The 16,256-nt window shown below is 42.1% G+C and overlaps 1 protein-coding gene across 1 annotated transcript; it reads right to left on the bottom strand.

Moving 5' to 3' along the window:
- Positions 1-332: 332 nt before the first annotated feature.
- Positions 333-15,780, bottom strand: LOC104302220 (cytochrome b5). Its single transcript, XM_009902710.2, has 5 exons — positions 15,613-15,780; positions 6,156-6,284; positions 4,560-4,589; positions 2,031-2,065; positions 333-1,104 (listed from the first exon to the last, which is right to left on the bottom strand). Exons 1-5 carry the CDS (start codon positions 15,754-15,756, stop codon positions 1,026-1,028), a joined length of 417 nt encoding a protein of 138 aa, XP_009901012.1. The 5' UTR covers positions 15,757-15,780; the 3' UTR covers positions 333-1,025.
- Between the last annotated feature and the right edge of the window lie 476 nt (positions 15,781-16,256).

Below are 16,256 nucleotides of genomic sequence, written 5' to 3'. Positions count from 1 at the left end.
AGTCCCAGTATGCAAGAGCCTACAAAAGAGCTTGAAATGAATGCAGTTGAACCAACAAGAGTTAGCAATTAAACTTTTATTCATGACCATTTACATTGCCCAAAAATGTTCCCCACAAAATGCAAACTTTCAGTTATGTTGTATTTACCAGCAAAAAAAGTCACCACAGAGTCAGAACCACATTCCATGTAGCGGGTTTTCCCCTCTCAGAATGTACATAGTAAAGATGAAGATTTTATAAAAGTCTAAAAGTTCCAGAACAAATTCTAGGGTCACCTGAGTGCTTGGCAAGAACAGTATTTAGTATCAGGGGGAAAAAAAAACACCTACTTGTCACAAAACTGAGACAGACATAACTGGGCCAAACATTGGGTTTCATGTTTCACCTGAACTTTTCAATAGGGGCCTAACAGAACAGTTTGCTTGTAGAAGTATCTACAACAACCACCAAACAAGATGTCAAGAGGAAAAGAATAAAATAAGAATCAGCTCATTAGCCTGATTGGTAGAGCCCAAGCACTTAGAGGCACCTATAAACTACTACTCCACAAAGCTTTTTCCACTATAATTAATTAGCATTTAATTCAAATGTACTACATTTAAGGAGACACTATGATTTTAAGTAAAGTTGTGTACACGGACAAACACATGTACACAGTTTTGGTAGTCATTTAAAGCTGTAAAATGTGTATGTAAAGTGAATCCTATGGATCCCATTACAGATTAAAGAGAAATAACCAGGATCAGTGTTACATACAAAACAATATTCTAACACAGAAACCAATACAGTTATCAAATAATTCGAGTAAAATTGTTATACAAAAAGAGAAATGCTACCTTTTTATTACTTCAGAACAGCAAATAAGAAGGCAACATTAAGAAAAGTGCACAACAGAAGAGAATCATTCAACTTTTTTTTTTTTTCCCAGAAAACTGAGCCTTTCTTCAGACATCAGGCTTTTGGGGCAGGATTGCTTACGTTCTCTCCCAGATCAGCCTCTTCTTGCATTAGTTCAGTAAGGCACTTACTCTGACATGTAGGAACGATACATCAGGGCCACGATGATTGCTGCTATTGCTGGGATCAGCCAGCTGGTCCATGGACTAAAAGGGAAGTTTTTGAAACTGTAGTTTAGGAAGTAACAATCAGCAAGTTTAAAGAAAAATCAAACAACCCCAGCCCCCAAAAAAAAACTCACCACAAAAACAAACAAACAAACCAGCCCAAACAAACAAAACAAGAACACAACCAACCAAAAAACCCCATCAAAACCAGAACAAAATTGCTTAAAGAAGTCCTTCCTCCTTCCTTGAGCAAATACTTCAAAATGAGATCAACAGAACACCTGGGCTGGCCAGCAATACTCTAGCCAAGAGAAATTGTCAAGGCTTTGTACTACAGCTTACAAGAAGTTTGCTTACTAGAGAAGAATCTAAGACATATCTAAAGTCATGGCAAACTGCCCAGAATATCACTCATTCAAAAGCCATTTAAGTAGCAGCATCACATGACACTATCAGGCACCCAAGCTCCACACCAAAAGGAGCATGAGCAGTCCTCTGAGGTTTCAGCAATAGGCAACTGTCAGCAGGGTGTAACTTCATAAAGTTCGATTCAGCAGTGTTCCAAAGTGTGTCCCAGCCTAGGACACTCCTTACAGGCATAACCCCCATTACTTCCCTGAAATGCCACAGTTATAGCAAAAGTGATGTGTCTGTCTCAGTAAAAAGTCAGTAACAGCACCAAGTGTCTTCTATTCACCTGACAGGCTGCAGAAATGAAGGCTTGTGCACCATAAAGCATTTGGTACTGACACATACCAATGGGAAGGGAACAAAAAATCTAGGTAGTAAGCTAACACGCTTGTGAAGTAGTACACAGGTGCCAACTTGATCTTCACATTGAACAGAAACCTTCATGCACCATCCTCTCACATTTAAGCTTCCAGCAGATGAAAGCTATTCAGCTTTCTAAGCTTCAGAAACATTCTCATGAGAAATCTGGTTTGACATCAGGTTTCATACTATACCTGGAAGTAGACTCAACGGTGGTAATAAGTGTTTCCTGGAAAGTAAAGCATAGACAGATATTTACATCAGGCAGACACCCACCTCCATCTTAGCCAGCCCCTCAAATTCACAGAGCTCATTAAGTGATACCAATTTACAAACAACTCAGTACATTTAGAAGGCATTTGCTCAGAACTCCTATAACAGACTGCTGTATTAGAAGGAGTTTATATAATTAGCACTGTATTAAAAACTAATTAAAAAAACAAACAAACAAAAATCACCACAAGGAAAACTGTGCTGCAAGCTTTCCATAACACTAATTTCAACCTCAGGTTACATTTGAAAAGTTTGCTTTTAAGGCATCTAAGAGATCCCTTACTTGCCTGAACTCTGAATTAATACACAATCATTTCTTGTACCAAATCTACATGAAGAAAGCTGTTACCTTACACCTGCATGGCCCACTAAACTCAGATTTTTTTGTGTTTCAGATGGCTTAAGAAATAGTCAAATCATTATAGGTGCTTCCAATACTGATTTCAGTTTCTTGTTCAGTTTCCACAGAAAAAGCAACACTACAAGATCAAAGCCCAGTTGGGTGTATGTGCAAATTTTATGAGGATTAAATCTGAGTAGTAGTAATTGCACGTGACCCAAGTGCTTTTAAAAGATCCAAGCACTAAGCTGTGCTTACATTTAGTGGTACAAGAACCAGCACTGAAAAATTGCTTCAGTATCAAAATATTTGCAATTCTTTTAAAGAACTGGAGATTCCTAATATTCTCTCATAGGTTCAAACAGGTCCCTTTTTCAAGCACAGGTTTGCAAGTGACAAATACCACATTTTATAGATGTAATCCCTGAGTCTTACTCTCCTCTGGTTTTGTGAGCACCTCTGTGAAAAGCTAATCCCAAATACAAGCAGCCTGGAACATTTTACATCTACATTATCAAGTCTAACACCTTCTACAACACTCGCCACATTCAGGGCCAGGGGATGGCTCCCCCCACACCAAGAGAGCAAGAGAAATGTGGCCCAGCACATCAAAACCTGCTTTTAAACACCAGAACTCTTGACAGCTACACTAAGGGTACTTTAAATATAGTGGAAAGGATAAGAAAACCATCTGAAAGCACAAGGCCTTTTGGCAGCTCCTAGATAGCTAGGGCAAAGGGTCTAAGCTGTCACATGTCACCCATCCAGAGTGCAGTCTTATCAGTTACACCCACACATCAAGCTGGAGAAAAGTGTTCCGGCTTCCTTGTGGCATGATGGAAAGCACACACATAGTGTAGAAAACTACAACCAGCACTAAAACAACCAAATATGCCAAACAGGACTGCAGTAAAAAGCAACTGCAATACATCTTAACTCTCAGCTGACCATGCTTTGGTCAAACTAACATTCTAAGCACTTCAGTGAGTTCATGTGGCTTTTATCAAGAGATTGTACACCACTTGCACTGGGCAGTCTATTTCTCAGTTGCATTTATGGTTGCTGCTCTTACAGCTTAAGTGTGAAGTGCTCTGAATTAAAAACAAAACAACAAAAACAACCCCACCAACCAACAAACCACACCTAAAAAAACCCAAACCCAGACACTGTTCTTGGTATGAAGCTTTGAATTCCAGTTACCAGTCCATTTCTTGTATTTATTAGTGTACCAGTACCAGTCCTGAATGACTGAGAAAGAAAACAATTTCAGAACATATATATATATATATTTAAAAAATGTCTTTAACTTATTTGCATTATTGGAGGATCTCACAGAAGTGATCATTTCTTAAAAGCAATGTCTCAAACATCAAGATCCTATTCCTACTGAATTCCACTTAAAAATAATCTTCAACTATTTCCTAAGTGCCCTGCTACACTGTTAAGCCAGTCCCAAGCAAATATCTTCTATACACACAGCAGCAGCACCTTTGCAAATTAATCCCTGATGCACTTGCTTCCTTAAGGGACATTGAATTTTACAAGTTTGATAACTGAGTCCCAATACAACTCTGCTTATTAAAGATGGGGTGGGGGTGGGAAAGAAGGGCAATACTGCATTGACAGGACACTGATGAAAATCTACTGAGACAACCAGGAAGCCAACACAATTTTCACCTTGAGAAAGGCTCCTGATTGCTAATGAACTGATCTGTAATACACAGCAATTAATGCCTCTACATTCCTTGTCTACTCGTGTTTCCAATGTATTGTTATCATCACATTTTTCCCCCCATAAAACACTTAGTTTAATCCATTCTGTCTATCAATTGATTTTTATTCCTTAAACTGAATACTTGAAAATCACTGTCTGACTCTAGGCTCACCCTTTTGCTATAGTGTACTGCTTAGTAACCTCTTGGTTTGAAACTGTGGATGAAAACAGCTAACAGAAAAAAAAAAGTTGAAGCTGCTGCAACAGATTTAAGAGATTTATGAACTGAAACACTTAAATCAAGTGTGAATTACTTTTGCCTCTGAGGATATCTCATTTACAAACAGACACTGACTGAAATACTTAAAAGAAACAGTCAATTCAAGATACACTTACTGTTGGTTTCTGAAGCTTTCCTCTGTCATCCTGCAGGGAATAAGAAAGAAACATTTAGTCTAAACCCCAAAGCATTAGAGAAACCTTTGTCACTGAATTTGATTTGCAATTTATTCTGGAAATGTGTAACTATTTTCACCTAGGAAACAGACTTGCAAAAGAGCAGATGTCAGTGTACGACAGCTCAAGCTACCATAAACAAGATGACTTCCTTAAATAATACTTCCAAATATAATGAAAGAAATGAAACCTTATTTATTTCTTGTGTGCCTGTGTTTTTGCATTTCCCTTGTCTCTAAGCAGTACATTTGACCTTAGCTTATACACTGATTACAATTGTATGATTCTATTTGTACCTCATCTACTCATGTTACTGGGTAAAGTCACCTAACTAGTTTCAGTCCAATGTCCAGCACAAAGGTCCCAAATTCTATGGAAGTTTCACAAACTCATGCAGTTTTACTTCAAATAGTCCCATTCATAAAAAAAACCCCAAACTCTGGATCATCAATATGCAATGTGCAAATACAGCACTGTCAATCTGTTTGTTTCAGATAAAATGAAAACTGGCACTTGTCACACAAAGCAGAACTGGACTGTTTGCCTGGTTAAGAATAACTTTACTGGCATCAAATGCCATCTGAAATAGGTAAGACTGCAAGGATACAAATGTGCATCAGAGCTCAATTGTTTTGTATTGGGAGAAGTGAAAATATTTATTAAGAGTAGCTAAGACAGATACAAGATCAGGACTCCTACTGTGAAATAGACTACTCAAGACAATTGTATTTACAATACAAGACAAAACATGCACAAAATAGATAGAAAAGAGGCAGGGGACCTTAAATAAGGCCTTGAATGTGGGAGAGCTTAAATAAGGCCTATGTGAAGCAAGTCAAGGCAGCAGCTTTGTAGCTAGAAATAAACTTTTCAAAGCTTGAGACAGCAGAAAGATGCTTGTTAGAACTAAAGGAAATGTTAAGAATATAGAAAAGATAAGGTGACAGATTATGCAGTGGAAGCTGATCATAACCCTGACAGCTACATATAGGGAACAACACAGGAGAAGCCAGAAAGCAAGAAAGAGCAACAAACTAGAAGCAAGATGCTTACAGAAACCTTTTTTTAAATAGATACATGAAGAGGCAGGATTGTACTTTTAGATACAGAGGGAGGCCTGGCATGTGTGTTTACAATGATGGAAGAACTAAAGCAGGTATTAGGAGTCCCTCTACATACTGACATAGGGTTGTAAGGTGCAAATATTCTGACACTGTCAGTCACTTCAGAGGTTTTATGGTATCATGATAAAGCTCACATGGCACACTGGAAATGGCATGATTCCATATTCTGTTTTTTCAAGAACTAAGCTGTAAAATATTTCAAAGCAGCAAACGTTTAGATCTGACCAACCTTATGCTACACTAATTAAATCCCTTCACATCAGGTGAACCTACCTCTAGTCCAGGTCCAGCTACAGGGCTAGCATGTAAAAAACCCCAGCTGTGTTCATTTATTTATGAAGTAATTTGCAGAGAAATAACTAGGCACAAGAAGACAATAGTAAGCTATAAGGTCTGCTACTCTCATACTCACCGGGTGAAGTTCTCCAATAATAAAAGTTTCTGACAGTGCCCTTGCATCTTTGGAATGGCCAACATCTTCAAAGTTCTCAGTAGCATCTCCTCCAGCTTGCTCCCTGAGGACCTCTTCACCACCTGGGTGCTGCAATTTTTAATGAGTTTGTTACTAAAGATCATTTCACATTCTAAAAATCAAAATTCTTAATTTCTACAGTTCTAAAAATAGGAAAAAGTCCTTGCAAAGGAGAGCTGCTGGACATCTTAGAGGAGACAAATCTCTCTCAGTAACTAGAGTGCTTTATGTATTCTCTGAAGCAAAAACCAAGGAGTGATAGAGCAGCAAGAGTCATTACCCATAGCAGTTACAGCATTCAGAACATTATGGAAATCAGTCAGATTTTAATAGCCCAACTATTATCTGAAGTTACATTCCATGTTCTCACTTCTGCAGAAAATGGGTGTTTTTACCCAAGCAACTACACAAAGCAATAAAAGCCTAAAGGTGTAAGCTGTAGGAAGAACATATGGGGTAGATACAACAAAAAAACTATTCACAAGAGCAATTAAGCACTGAAACAAGTTGGCAAGGGAGCAAATAGAATCCTCATCCTTTGAGGATGCCTAGACAGGCACTAGGGACCATGACCTTCAAGTTAGTTTTATTTTCAAATGGAGGTTGGACCTGGACCTTCAAGGGTCCTTTCCAAAAGAAGCAACTGTATGATTCTAGTAAGCCTGCTACTTTGAAACTGCTTAAGCACAACTGAAATCTCACACGAGACATTGGAAAGGCAATTTGATTTAGGACACTGTGGAATCCCCAAACTCCATTGCTGGTATAACCCTTGAGATGTAGAAAACTTGCTTCCTGGTATCTCCTAATACCTCAACTCATCATCATTCCCTTAACTTAAATCCCTGCTCTCCATTGACTTTTAGTCTTCCTCAGGATGTACTTTCAGGATTGTATGCATTTCCACATATCCATCCATCAAATAACTATCAACTGTCTGTGCATACTGCAAGATATATCACATCTTCTAGCTCAGTGGATTTTCTCAGCTTCAAGTTACTCATTCACGTAACAGGTAAGTAACATGCCATAAAAATTCACCACTCAACTTTTATATAAACACCAGCAATTATTATGTTAGCAAGCTGGAAACACTTTATTACTGCTGCCTTGAATTAAGGCAATCATTAAGTAAGTTCTAACACTTAAAAGTGTCAGAGAAAATAAGGCTTTGGAGGCTCAACTCAATTTTTTAATGTTTCTGACTACAGGGGCTAAAATTATGGTAACAGGCTAAGTTTCTATTTCAAGTCATATTGGCTGAAGTATAGCTCAATGGAGATCATAGAATTAATAAGGTTGGAAAAGACCTCAGAGATCATCAAGTCCAACCTGTCACCCAACACCTCATGACTAACTAAACCATGGCTTCAAGTGCCACATCCAGTCCCCTTTTGAACACCTCCAGGGATGGTGACTCCACCACCTCCCTGGGCAGCATATTCCAATGGCCTATAACTTTCTGTGAAGAACTTTCTCCTCACCTTAAGCCTAAACTTCCCCTGGTGCAGCTTGAGACTGTGTCCACTTGTTCTGGTGCTGGTTCCTTGGGAGGAAAGACTAACCCCCACCTGGCTAACACCTGGCTACAACCACCCTTCAGGTAGTTGTAGAGAGCAAGAAGGTCTCCCCTGAGCCTCCTCTTCTCCAGGCTAAACAACCCCAGCTCCCTCAGCCTCTCCTCACAGGGCTTGTGCTCCAGACCTCTCGTCAGCCTCATTGCCCTTCTCTGGACACATTCAAGTGTCTCAATAGCTTTCTTAAACTGAGGGGCCCAGAACTGGACACAGTACTCAAGGTGTGGCCTAACCAGTGATGGTACACTTAGGAAAGAAATGGCACAAACATTTCTATTGCTCTAGACAATTCAAGTTAGCATTTACTTCAAATTTACCATACAAACCTACCATCAATTCTTGCCTTCAAACTAAACCAAGATTTGTTCATACAGACATAGGAGATACAATTACTACCTGTTACCAGCAGTACTTAAGCTCTAAAACAAGGATCTTTGCATTAAAGGCATTCTTTTATTTAAATAATGTAACAGCTTTGAGAAAACAAACCAAACCAAACCCCAAATACACCAACAAAAAAGCCTACAAAAAACCAAATCAACCCAGCGCTTTTTCCAAAGAGCCAAGACACCTCAGCTCGAACGGTAAGGGATCCCTACCATGACTAAGCAAAAGCAAGGTTAAGCAATGATAGATTAGGCACAGCAGCTGAGCCAAAAAAGGTTAAGACAGTGCATGCAGAGTAAAGATTATGCAAGCAGACAGGCAAATATGCCATGCACTCCAAAATCCTGCCCTTGAGTAAATTCTGCTAGTTTTTCACTGAAAGAACTGAACAAAAGTCGAGGGAGCACTCAAGTTCAATGCCTTGAAACAAAGTACATTCAAGCAACTGAACTTGGGTCTAACAGGCTCTCCCAGATACTGCCATAACTAAGTCTTCCAGGAATTCCTTCAGCAACCTAGGGCTTGGGGTTTTGTTTGTTTGTTTGTTTCTGCTGGTCGTTGGTTGGTTGATTGATTTTTCCTTTGTGTGTATGTTTGTTGTTGGGTTTGCCTTTTTTTTGGTTATTTGTTTGGGGAGTTTGTTTTTTAATACCATGCTAAAGAATTGCACTCCCCAAAATGGGGGGGGGGGGGGGGGGCAGGAAAAAAAAACACATCTATATGTAGCCTCTTCAACAGAAGATAAGGCAAAAATCCTGGAAAAACATGCTTAACAAACCATCAACAAGTAGCAAAAGGCTTTTAACTAATATGTGCTGCAATGAACCCGAACCCTACTGATACACAGATAATAACATTAGCTAAAACATTAGTTACTCCAGCAAGTTGTCAAGATCACATGGTTTACACTAGCTCCCCCAAAAATTTCACTAACAAACTGGATACCTACCAGCATATACACTAAAGCTACTTCACAGAGCACTCTAACAAAAACTACTTGCAGATTGCTGACTGCAAAATAATCATATACTAACTCATTCCAAAATTCCTCCCTTTTGCCACTACAAAACAATTGAGCAACTTCACTGAGGCACTCCAATTTTTCTCTGCAGGATTAACTTTTGGGTTAATTAGTAACTGATGCCTCTATCTTCAAACCCACATTAGAATCACCACAGTGACCAGGACCAACCCTCTCTGTGGCTATCACACATTAGCTGAAGGGGACAAGTTCACCTGAACTCTGCTACCATAGCTGGACATTGATGGTATTTTTGAGCCCCCTACATCAAGAAGACTAAGGTTGAAAGAATCACATATAGAGGTCCTAACTTAAGTCCTCTAGCAGATGTTACTAGTAACCTAGTCTACATGCATAGAAATACTTTGAAGGTGATCCCTTTTAGATGGCACCTCTACTTGAAAATGCACACTCACAAACCCTCTGCAAACTAGCATGAAACACAAGTGACCTTCTCTAATGAAAGGGAGCAACTGTAGTGTCTCAAAGTCAAGAAATGGCCTTTCTATCAAAAGCTGAGCATTTTCCAGGGTTCTCAAAGTTTGTTTCTACAAGGCCTTTGTTCACACTTCTGCATGGTAAACAAAGCTTTGTTACCAGAATTTCTGCTTTTATGAAGAGCCTCTGCATAGATCCTGCAACTGAAGGCCACAAGACTATACATGTAATGACTCAAACAGAAATTCTGCTGATACAAATAATTAGTGAGTTTGCTGGCAAAATTGGGGCTCAGGGGAAAAGAAAAAGCTTTTGCTGGTAAATTAAGCTACTCTAGCTCATTCTCAGGACTTCCCTAATATGTGATATTTAGGTTGCACATGTAACAGAAGTCTGCACAAAGCCAGCACTGGTGCTTAGTGCAGACTAATTCTTAAGAGCAGCACAATAGAAAGTTTTAGATAAAGCAAGTAAGCAGTTAAATTCACTGCTCTCATCTGGGTCAGAAGTCTGCAATTGCTTCATACTGAACTCTTATCACCCCCTGCTACAATCACGCAACTTTCTCAGTGTCACAGTTCAAGAGTATTAAAGAATAACTACCTTAATTCATCGTTTCTGCCTCCTCCCCATTCCCGTATCAGGGGAATCTAGTTTAGGGTCGAATTTAACTTTCAGGGAGATTAGCAAAGGAGATTAGTGTCAGACTCAAATTCAAGCTTTGCCTTCCGCACCACAGGGAATGAGAAGCAGAAAAGGGCAGTGATAGAGCCAGAAATACTCAGAGAACCTCAGCTTCATTGTGCAAGGCAGACAGACTAATTATGGTTTGTTTTAGCAGCACTTTCATGTAGCCTGAAGAGCCCTGTAAGTTATTTCCATCACCTATTTAAGTTACAAGACAGAAATTCTGTACTCATGTAAAATTTTAGGAGAGTATATACCTTTAGAGAGAGTGGTTTTGAAAACCATCATCAGGATTTTAGATGAACTGCAAAAGAAATACCCAGTAGCTGGGTACCCATTTCCCCACTTACAAAACAATTACAGTTTGCAGGGTTTTGCATAAAAGAGCATGAAGGAGTATTATTTTTTCAAAGCATTTTCAAACCCTCCTGCATGCTTCAGATGACTATGGAAGTGGTAACACTGTATTTTAATCCTTAGACAGTAAGGCTCTGCAATAAAAGTTCACATAGTACACCAAGAGACTTCAAAATAATACCACTCAAAAATGTAACTACCTGCAAGACAGATAAAGCCATGCTGTGAGAACACATGCAACCCCATGTAGAGCTACAGGCTGGGGTCGGAGTGGCTGGAGAACTGCCAAACAGAAAGGGACCTGGGGGTGCTGAATGACAGTTGCCTAAACATGAGCCAGCAGTGTGCCCAGGTGGCCAAGAGGGCCAATGCCATCCTGGCCTGCATTAAGAATGGTGTGGCCAGCAAGAGCAGGGAAGTCATTGTGCCCCTGTACTCTGCATTGGTTAGGCCACACCTTGAGTACTGTGTCCAGTTCTGGACCCCTCAGTTTAAGAAGGACATCGAGACACTTGAACATGTCCAGAGAAGGGCAACGAGGCTGGTGAGAGGCCTTGAGCACAAGCCCTCTGAGGAGAGGCTGAGGGAGCTGGGATTGTTTAACCTGGAGGAGGCTCAGGGGAGACCTCATTGCTCTCTACAACTACCTGAAGGGTGGTTGTAGCCAGGAAGGGGTTGATCTCGTCTCCCAAGGAACCAGCACCAGAACAAGTGGACACAGTCTCAAGCTGCACCAGGGGAAGTTTAGGCTCGAGGTGAGAAGAAAGTTCTTCAGAGAGAGAATCATTCGTTATTGGAACGTGCTGCCCAGGGAGGTGGTGGAGTCACCATCCCTGGAGGTGTTCAAGAGGGGATTGGATGCGGCACTTGGTGCCATGGTCTAGTCATGAGGTCTGTGGTGACAGGTTGGACTTGATGATCTTTGAGGTCTCTTCCAACCTTGGTGATACTGTGATTTCTAGTAGCTATTTTCCTGTAACTAAGACTCAAAACTATTTCCCAAATTTTCTGTCATACAGGTGTCAATAGACTTTGAATCAAAACAGTGATATACAAGTTTCTGGTCTCAGGAACAGTATTGCATGCCCAGAACTTTTAGCTACTGCACAGCAAAAGCTGAGGTCTCTGGATTTCCTCTCCTGTAGGATATACTTCCAAAAAAAATCAAATAAAATTCAGAGATCTATTTCCAACTTCTAAAGTTTTCCTGAGATATGCCATTAAAAACACAACCAAACAAAAAAACCCTCAACCAACCCAAGCCCAACCAACCAAAAACCCACACACAAACAAAAACCACAATACCCCCAAACAAAATAAAAAGTTTGCTGGAATTGTCATCTCTGGTAATTCCTAGAATAAGGTATCAAAGTGCACAATCTTTCAGCACTTAATCTTTATTTCAAATATCTTAGCTTTAGGAAACCAAGCTAAAATGGTCACAGTATGTAATGCCTCCACTTCTTTTTGGCCTTCTCACTCCTAACACATGTACATCACTACCCCAGATCACCTACTATCTTAGCTTCAAGCATTAAGAAGTCGATGGTTCTTCCAAAACAAATTAAGTTTCACCAAAGATCTACAAGATTTATGAAGAGACAATAGCTGGACAGAAGAAATACACCTTTTAAGTACTGTAATGGAGTGAAAGCAGGATACTTTCACTTACTATGCATAAGAGCATACAGGCTGTGTTTTGCTCTGAAGCACTCTAAAGTTTTTAACTTCATAAACAATTAGAAAGCATTTCCCTAGAGTAATGCAGTGGCTGGAAAGATTGATTGTCAAATTTGTAACTGGGACTGGTGAAATCAGATTCCATTCCCAGTTCTTCACAGTGAACTGATGCCACTTGGTAAGCACAGGAATGAGGTGATGCTTCAAGCAATGCATCCTCTTTAGTAGTACGGGCTTTATTTTTGTAGCCTACATTTAATTGAAATACTTTAAGCTTTTCTACTTCAAGAAGTAAAATGGAGTTTGACCAAAAATGCTATTGGAACAGCTAACAATCTCCAGTTTGCTGAGAATTGTTTGCCATACTCCAGAAGACACCAGCAAGAGCTGAGCTCCCATTTCACCTCATCTGTCACATAAATGCCTCAAGTGTATGACAATGTCAAAAGAATTAGTTCATTACTTCATAACCTAACTACGTATCAAAAGCATTTTAAAACGAGCCCTATGAAATATTTTAATCCAAGGGCCCCATCCCAAAAATCACTGACACAATGAACATGACAACATGCAAGAGCTTTCATTAGGAGTGCAGCCTCATTTTAGGTACTCTTGAAAATAGTTATCCAATCTCATTCTGTTATTATCCTCGAACATGGCTCATATATTTCAGCTCCACAACCAGCCATACTCTATTGAAAGCGGCTTAGTGTGAGACTAGTTTGATCCGTGTGTTTCAGAGTGCATCAGACATCCTACAGCTGTCCAAGAAACAACTGTTCACCTGTTTAGAGACAAATTTTAGTATGTTGCTTAATTAGGAAGTGTCCTGAAGCTGGAAATGAACACTTTTTTGGAGAAATCTGATCAAGGCAGTGCCTCTCAATATTTTCCTATTTCATAAACATAGACTGAAGGATGAGACTTTCAGATTGTTTGTGCAACTAAAATCCAAAAGCTCATTAGATCCTGGATTTTTGTCAAGTGTGGGCCTTTTTCCCTTAGATTTGAGGAAGCCTATTTTCGGGGGGGGGGGGGGGGGGGGTTGTTTGGTTTTGGTGGGGGTTTTTTGTTGGAAGTCTCTCCCCTCATCCGAAAGTGATTATACAATTATGTATCACCTAAAACTGATCAAGTTTCCAAGAACAGCTCCTTCAGTTTCTCACTCTGCATGAAAAGCTACATTCTCCTCCAAGGTTCTAGAATTACAGTATCACCAAGGTTGGAAGAGACCTCCAACCTGTCACCACAGACCTCACGACTAGACCATGGCACCAAGTGCCATGTCCAGTCCCCTCTTGAACACCTCCAGGGAAGGCGACTCCACCACCTCCCTGGGCAGCACATTCCAATGATGAACGACTCTCTCAGGGAAGAACTTTCTCCTCACCTCTAGCCTAAACTTCCCCTGGTGCAGCTTGAGACTGTGTCCTCTTGTTCTGGTGCTGGTTGCTAGAGAGAAGAGACCAACCCCCTCCTGGCTACAACCACCCTTCAGGTAGTTGTAGAGAGCAATGAGGTCACCCCTGAGCCTCCTCTTCTCCAGGCTAAACAATCCCAGCTCCCTCAGCCTCTCCTCATAGGGCTTGTGCTCAAGTGCTGGGTGCTGCACTTTGGCCACAGCAACAGCAGAGCTACAGGCTGGGGTCAGAGTGGCTGGAGAGCTGCCAAACAGAGAGGGACCTGGGGGTGCTGATTGACAGCTGCCTAAACATGAGCCAGCAGTGTGCCCAGGTGGCCAAGAAGGCCAATGGCATCCTGGCCTGCATTAGGAATAGTGTGGCCAGCAGGAGCAGGGAAGTCATTGTGTCCCTGTACTCTGCACTGGTTACGTCCTCAGTTTAGGAAGGACATCGAGACACTTGAACATGTCCAGAGAAGGGCAACAAGGCTGGTCAGAGGCATAATTAAATTACTCTTCCCTGCATAACCAATGGAAGAAAGATGAACCAGACTGAGGACAGCGCTAACTGAAAAAATAATCAAGGAGAGTTAGTAGATCAGTTTCACAAGTCACCTTGCTGAAAAAAAAACCCACAATTTGTGCCAGCACACATCTTGAGGAAAAAATATTATCCATGTCGGATTTGACAGATTGCTTGTCAACCTCTTATTTGCAAAACACTAAATTAATACTATGAATTTCAAGTGTTTACAACCACAAAAGTATCAAGATAGGGTTACAGAACTACTGAGGTTTTAACCCCATCAAGTCTCTACCAGTCTCAACCATATTCTCAATGAAATCCATGTAAGTCTATTGTAACACTTTCTAACTGGATGCTAGATTTTGTCGATTGGGAATAATAAGAGTGAGGGAGAAAAATCAAATTAATGAGGTCCATTTAATAGTGACAAAAATTGCTCAGTAGCTGCATTTTTTTAATTTTCCACAGAAGAATGTTCTGGTCCAATAACTAAAATGCTTCATTATTAACCATAACTATAAATGACTACATCAATTGTTCACAGAATCCTTCGGATTGGAAGGGCCCTTTAAAGGTCATCTAGTCCAACCCCCATGCAGTGAGCAAGGGCATCTTCGACTAGATCAAGCTGCTGAGAACCCCCGTCTAACTTGACCTAATGATCACCAGTAAGTGATCAAAACCATCAATCGTTAAATGGAGAAAAAAAAAACCCTAAAGACCGAAGCCTTTTTGGCTGATCGCTGAACTCCACTAGAGTTTCAACTCCGGCAGCGCCGTGTTGCATGCCCACGCTGAGTGCATTAAGACAGCAACAAGAGCACAAAGCCTCCGGGGAACTTAGGGTTCTACAACAGCAGCAAGTCTAAAGGCAGTTGACAGCAAAAAGCTGTTCCTAGCACCCGATTTCACGCGAGTGGTGTCCGCCACGCTCGAGGTTTTCTTGCCCAAGACTAGCTCGCCGGAGCTCCTGGAGCCCGAGCCCACCCCCAGTCCCCCATGGCCGCCGACCCCGCCACTCTCTCTCCGGCCACTACAGTCAAGGCCTAGGGTCGTCCCTAGACCTTTCCTGAGAGCATTATCGCGTCAGACCGAGGACAGCACCCTCGGTTGTATTGCAACCCACGGCGCCAGCCGCGGCCCGGGTGAGGCCGACAAAAGCCTACGAGTGGCAGTCCCCGCCCTTGCCCGGCCACAGCTCGAGGCAGCCGGCAAACCCGCACTGCGCCACGGGGCTCGAAAGGGGGCAACAGGGGCACCTGCAGCGTCCCAGTAGCGCGGCCGCGGGCCTCTCCGCCTGCTCACCCGTCCCGGGTACCGACCTCGTCTAGGAACTTGGTGACATCGTAGATGCGGTTGTGCACGATAAACCAGGTGCTCTGGCTGTTATTATGCTTCTGCACTTCCTCCAGCCGGTAGTACCGGCCCTTCCAGGACTCGCTGCTAGCCTCACTGGAGCCCGCCATGTCCTCCACAACTCCGCACAACTCCAGACAGCACACCACCACACTACCGACAGCTACCGTCCCACGATCGGCTATAGCCCCACGAGCACTCACCAGAGCCCGGCCGGCAGCCTATCACTGGCCTCTTCTCTACGCCCGGCCCTCCCTGCCGGCTTCTCATTGGCGCACGAAATGCCTTTCAAAGAAGGAGGCGGCTGCCTGGGCTGGCCTTGGGAGACTGGGCCGGCAGCGTCCTGCCCCATTCCCTCATGCCCGTCCCTTTCTCCTCCCCGCTCCCGGCCGTGGGCGGGTGTGGCGTCCTCCGCGTGACCCACTGGCGGTCCCATGCCTTCTGGGGTTCTGCTGCCACAGCCCTGGTGCGTCAGAGTGGCGCCTCGTAGCGGCTGCTGGCCTCTTACCGGGCTCCGGACTCGCAGCTTCCCTCACTGCCACCGCGGGCCATATGTACTGCGAGGGGAGGCGTCCTGGCTTGAGCTAGAGCAGCACCACATCTCTGTAGG

The sequence above is a fragment of the Dryobates pubescens genome, chromosome 9 (assembly GCF_014839835.1).
Source record: "Dryobates pubescens isolate bDryPub1 chromosome 9, bDryPub1.pri, whole genome shotgun sequence".
Taxonomy (NCBI): Eukaryota; Metazoa; Chordata; class Aves; order Piciformes; family Picidae; genus Dryobates; species Dryobates pubescens.
Note: the sequence above shows the minus strand (reverse complement) of the source record. Positions and strands in the feature narration are given on the sequence as shown.

Excerpts from the sequence above, each read along its gene's own strand:
- LOC104302220 (XM_009902710.2), bottom strand. The coding sequence starts at position 15,756 with ATGGCGGGCTCCAGTGAGGCTAGCAGCGAGTCCTGGAAGGGCCGGTAC. Across the intron at positions 6,285-15,612 it reads TCACCAAGTTCCTAGACGAG|CACCCAGGTGGTGAAGAGGT; the intron begins GTCGGTACCCGG and ends TAAAAATTGCAG. Across the intron at positions 2,066-4,559 it reads GAAAGCTTCAGAAACCAACA|GAAACACTTATTACCACCGT; the intron begins GTAAGTGTATCT and ends TTTACTTTCCAG.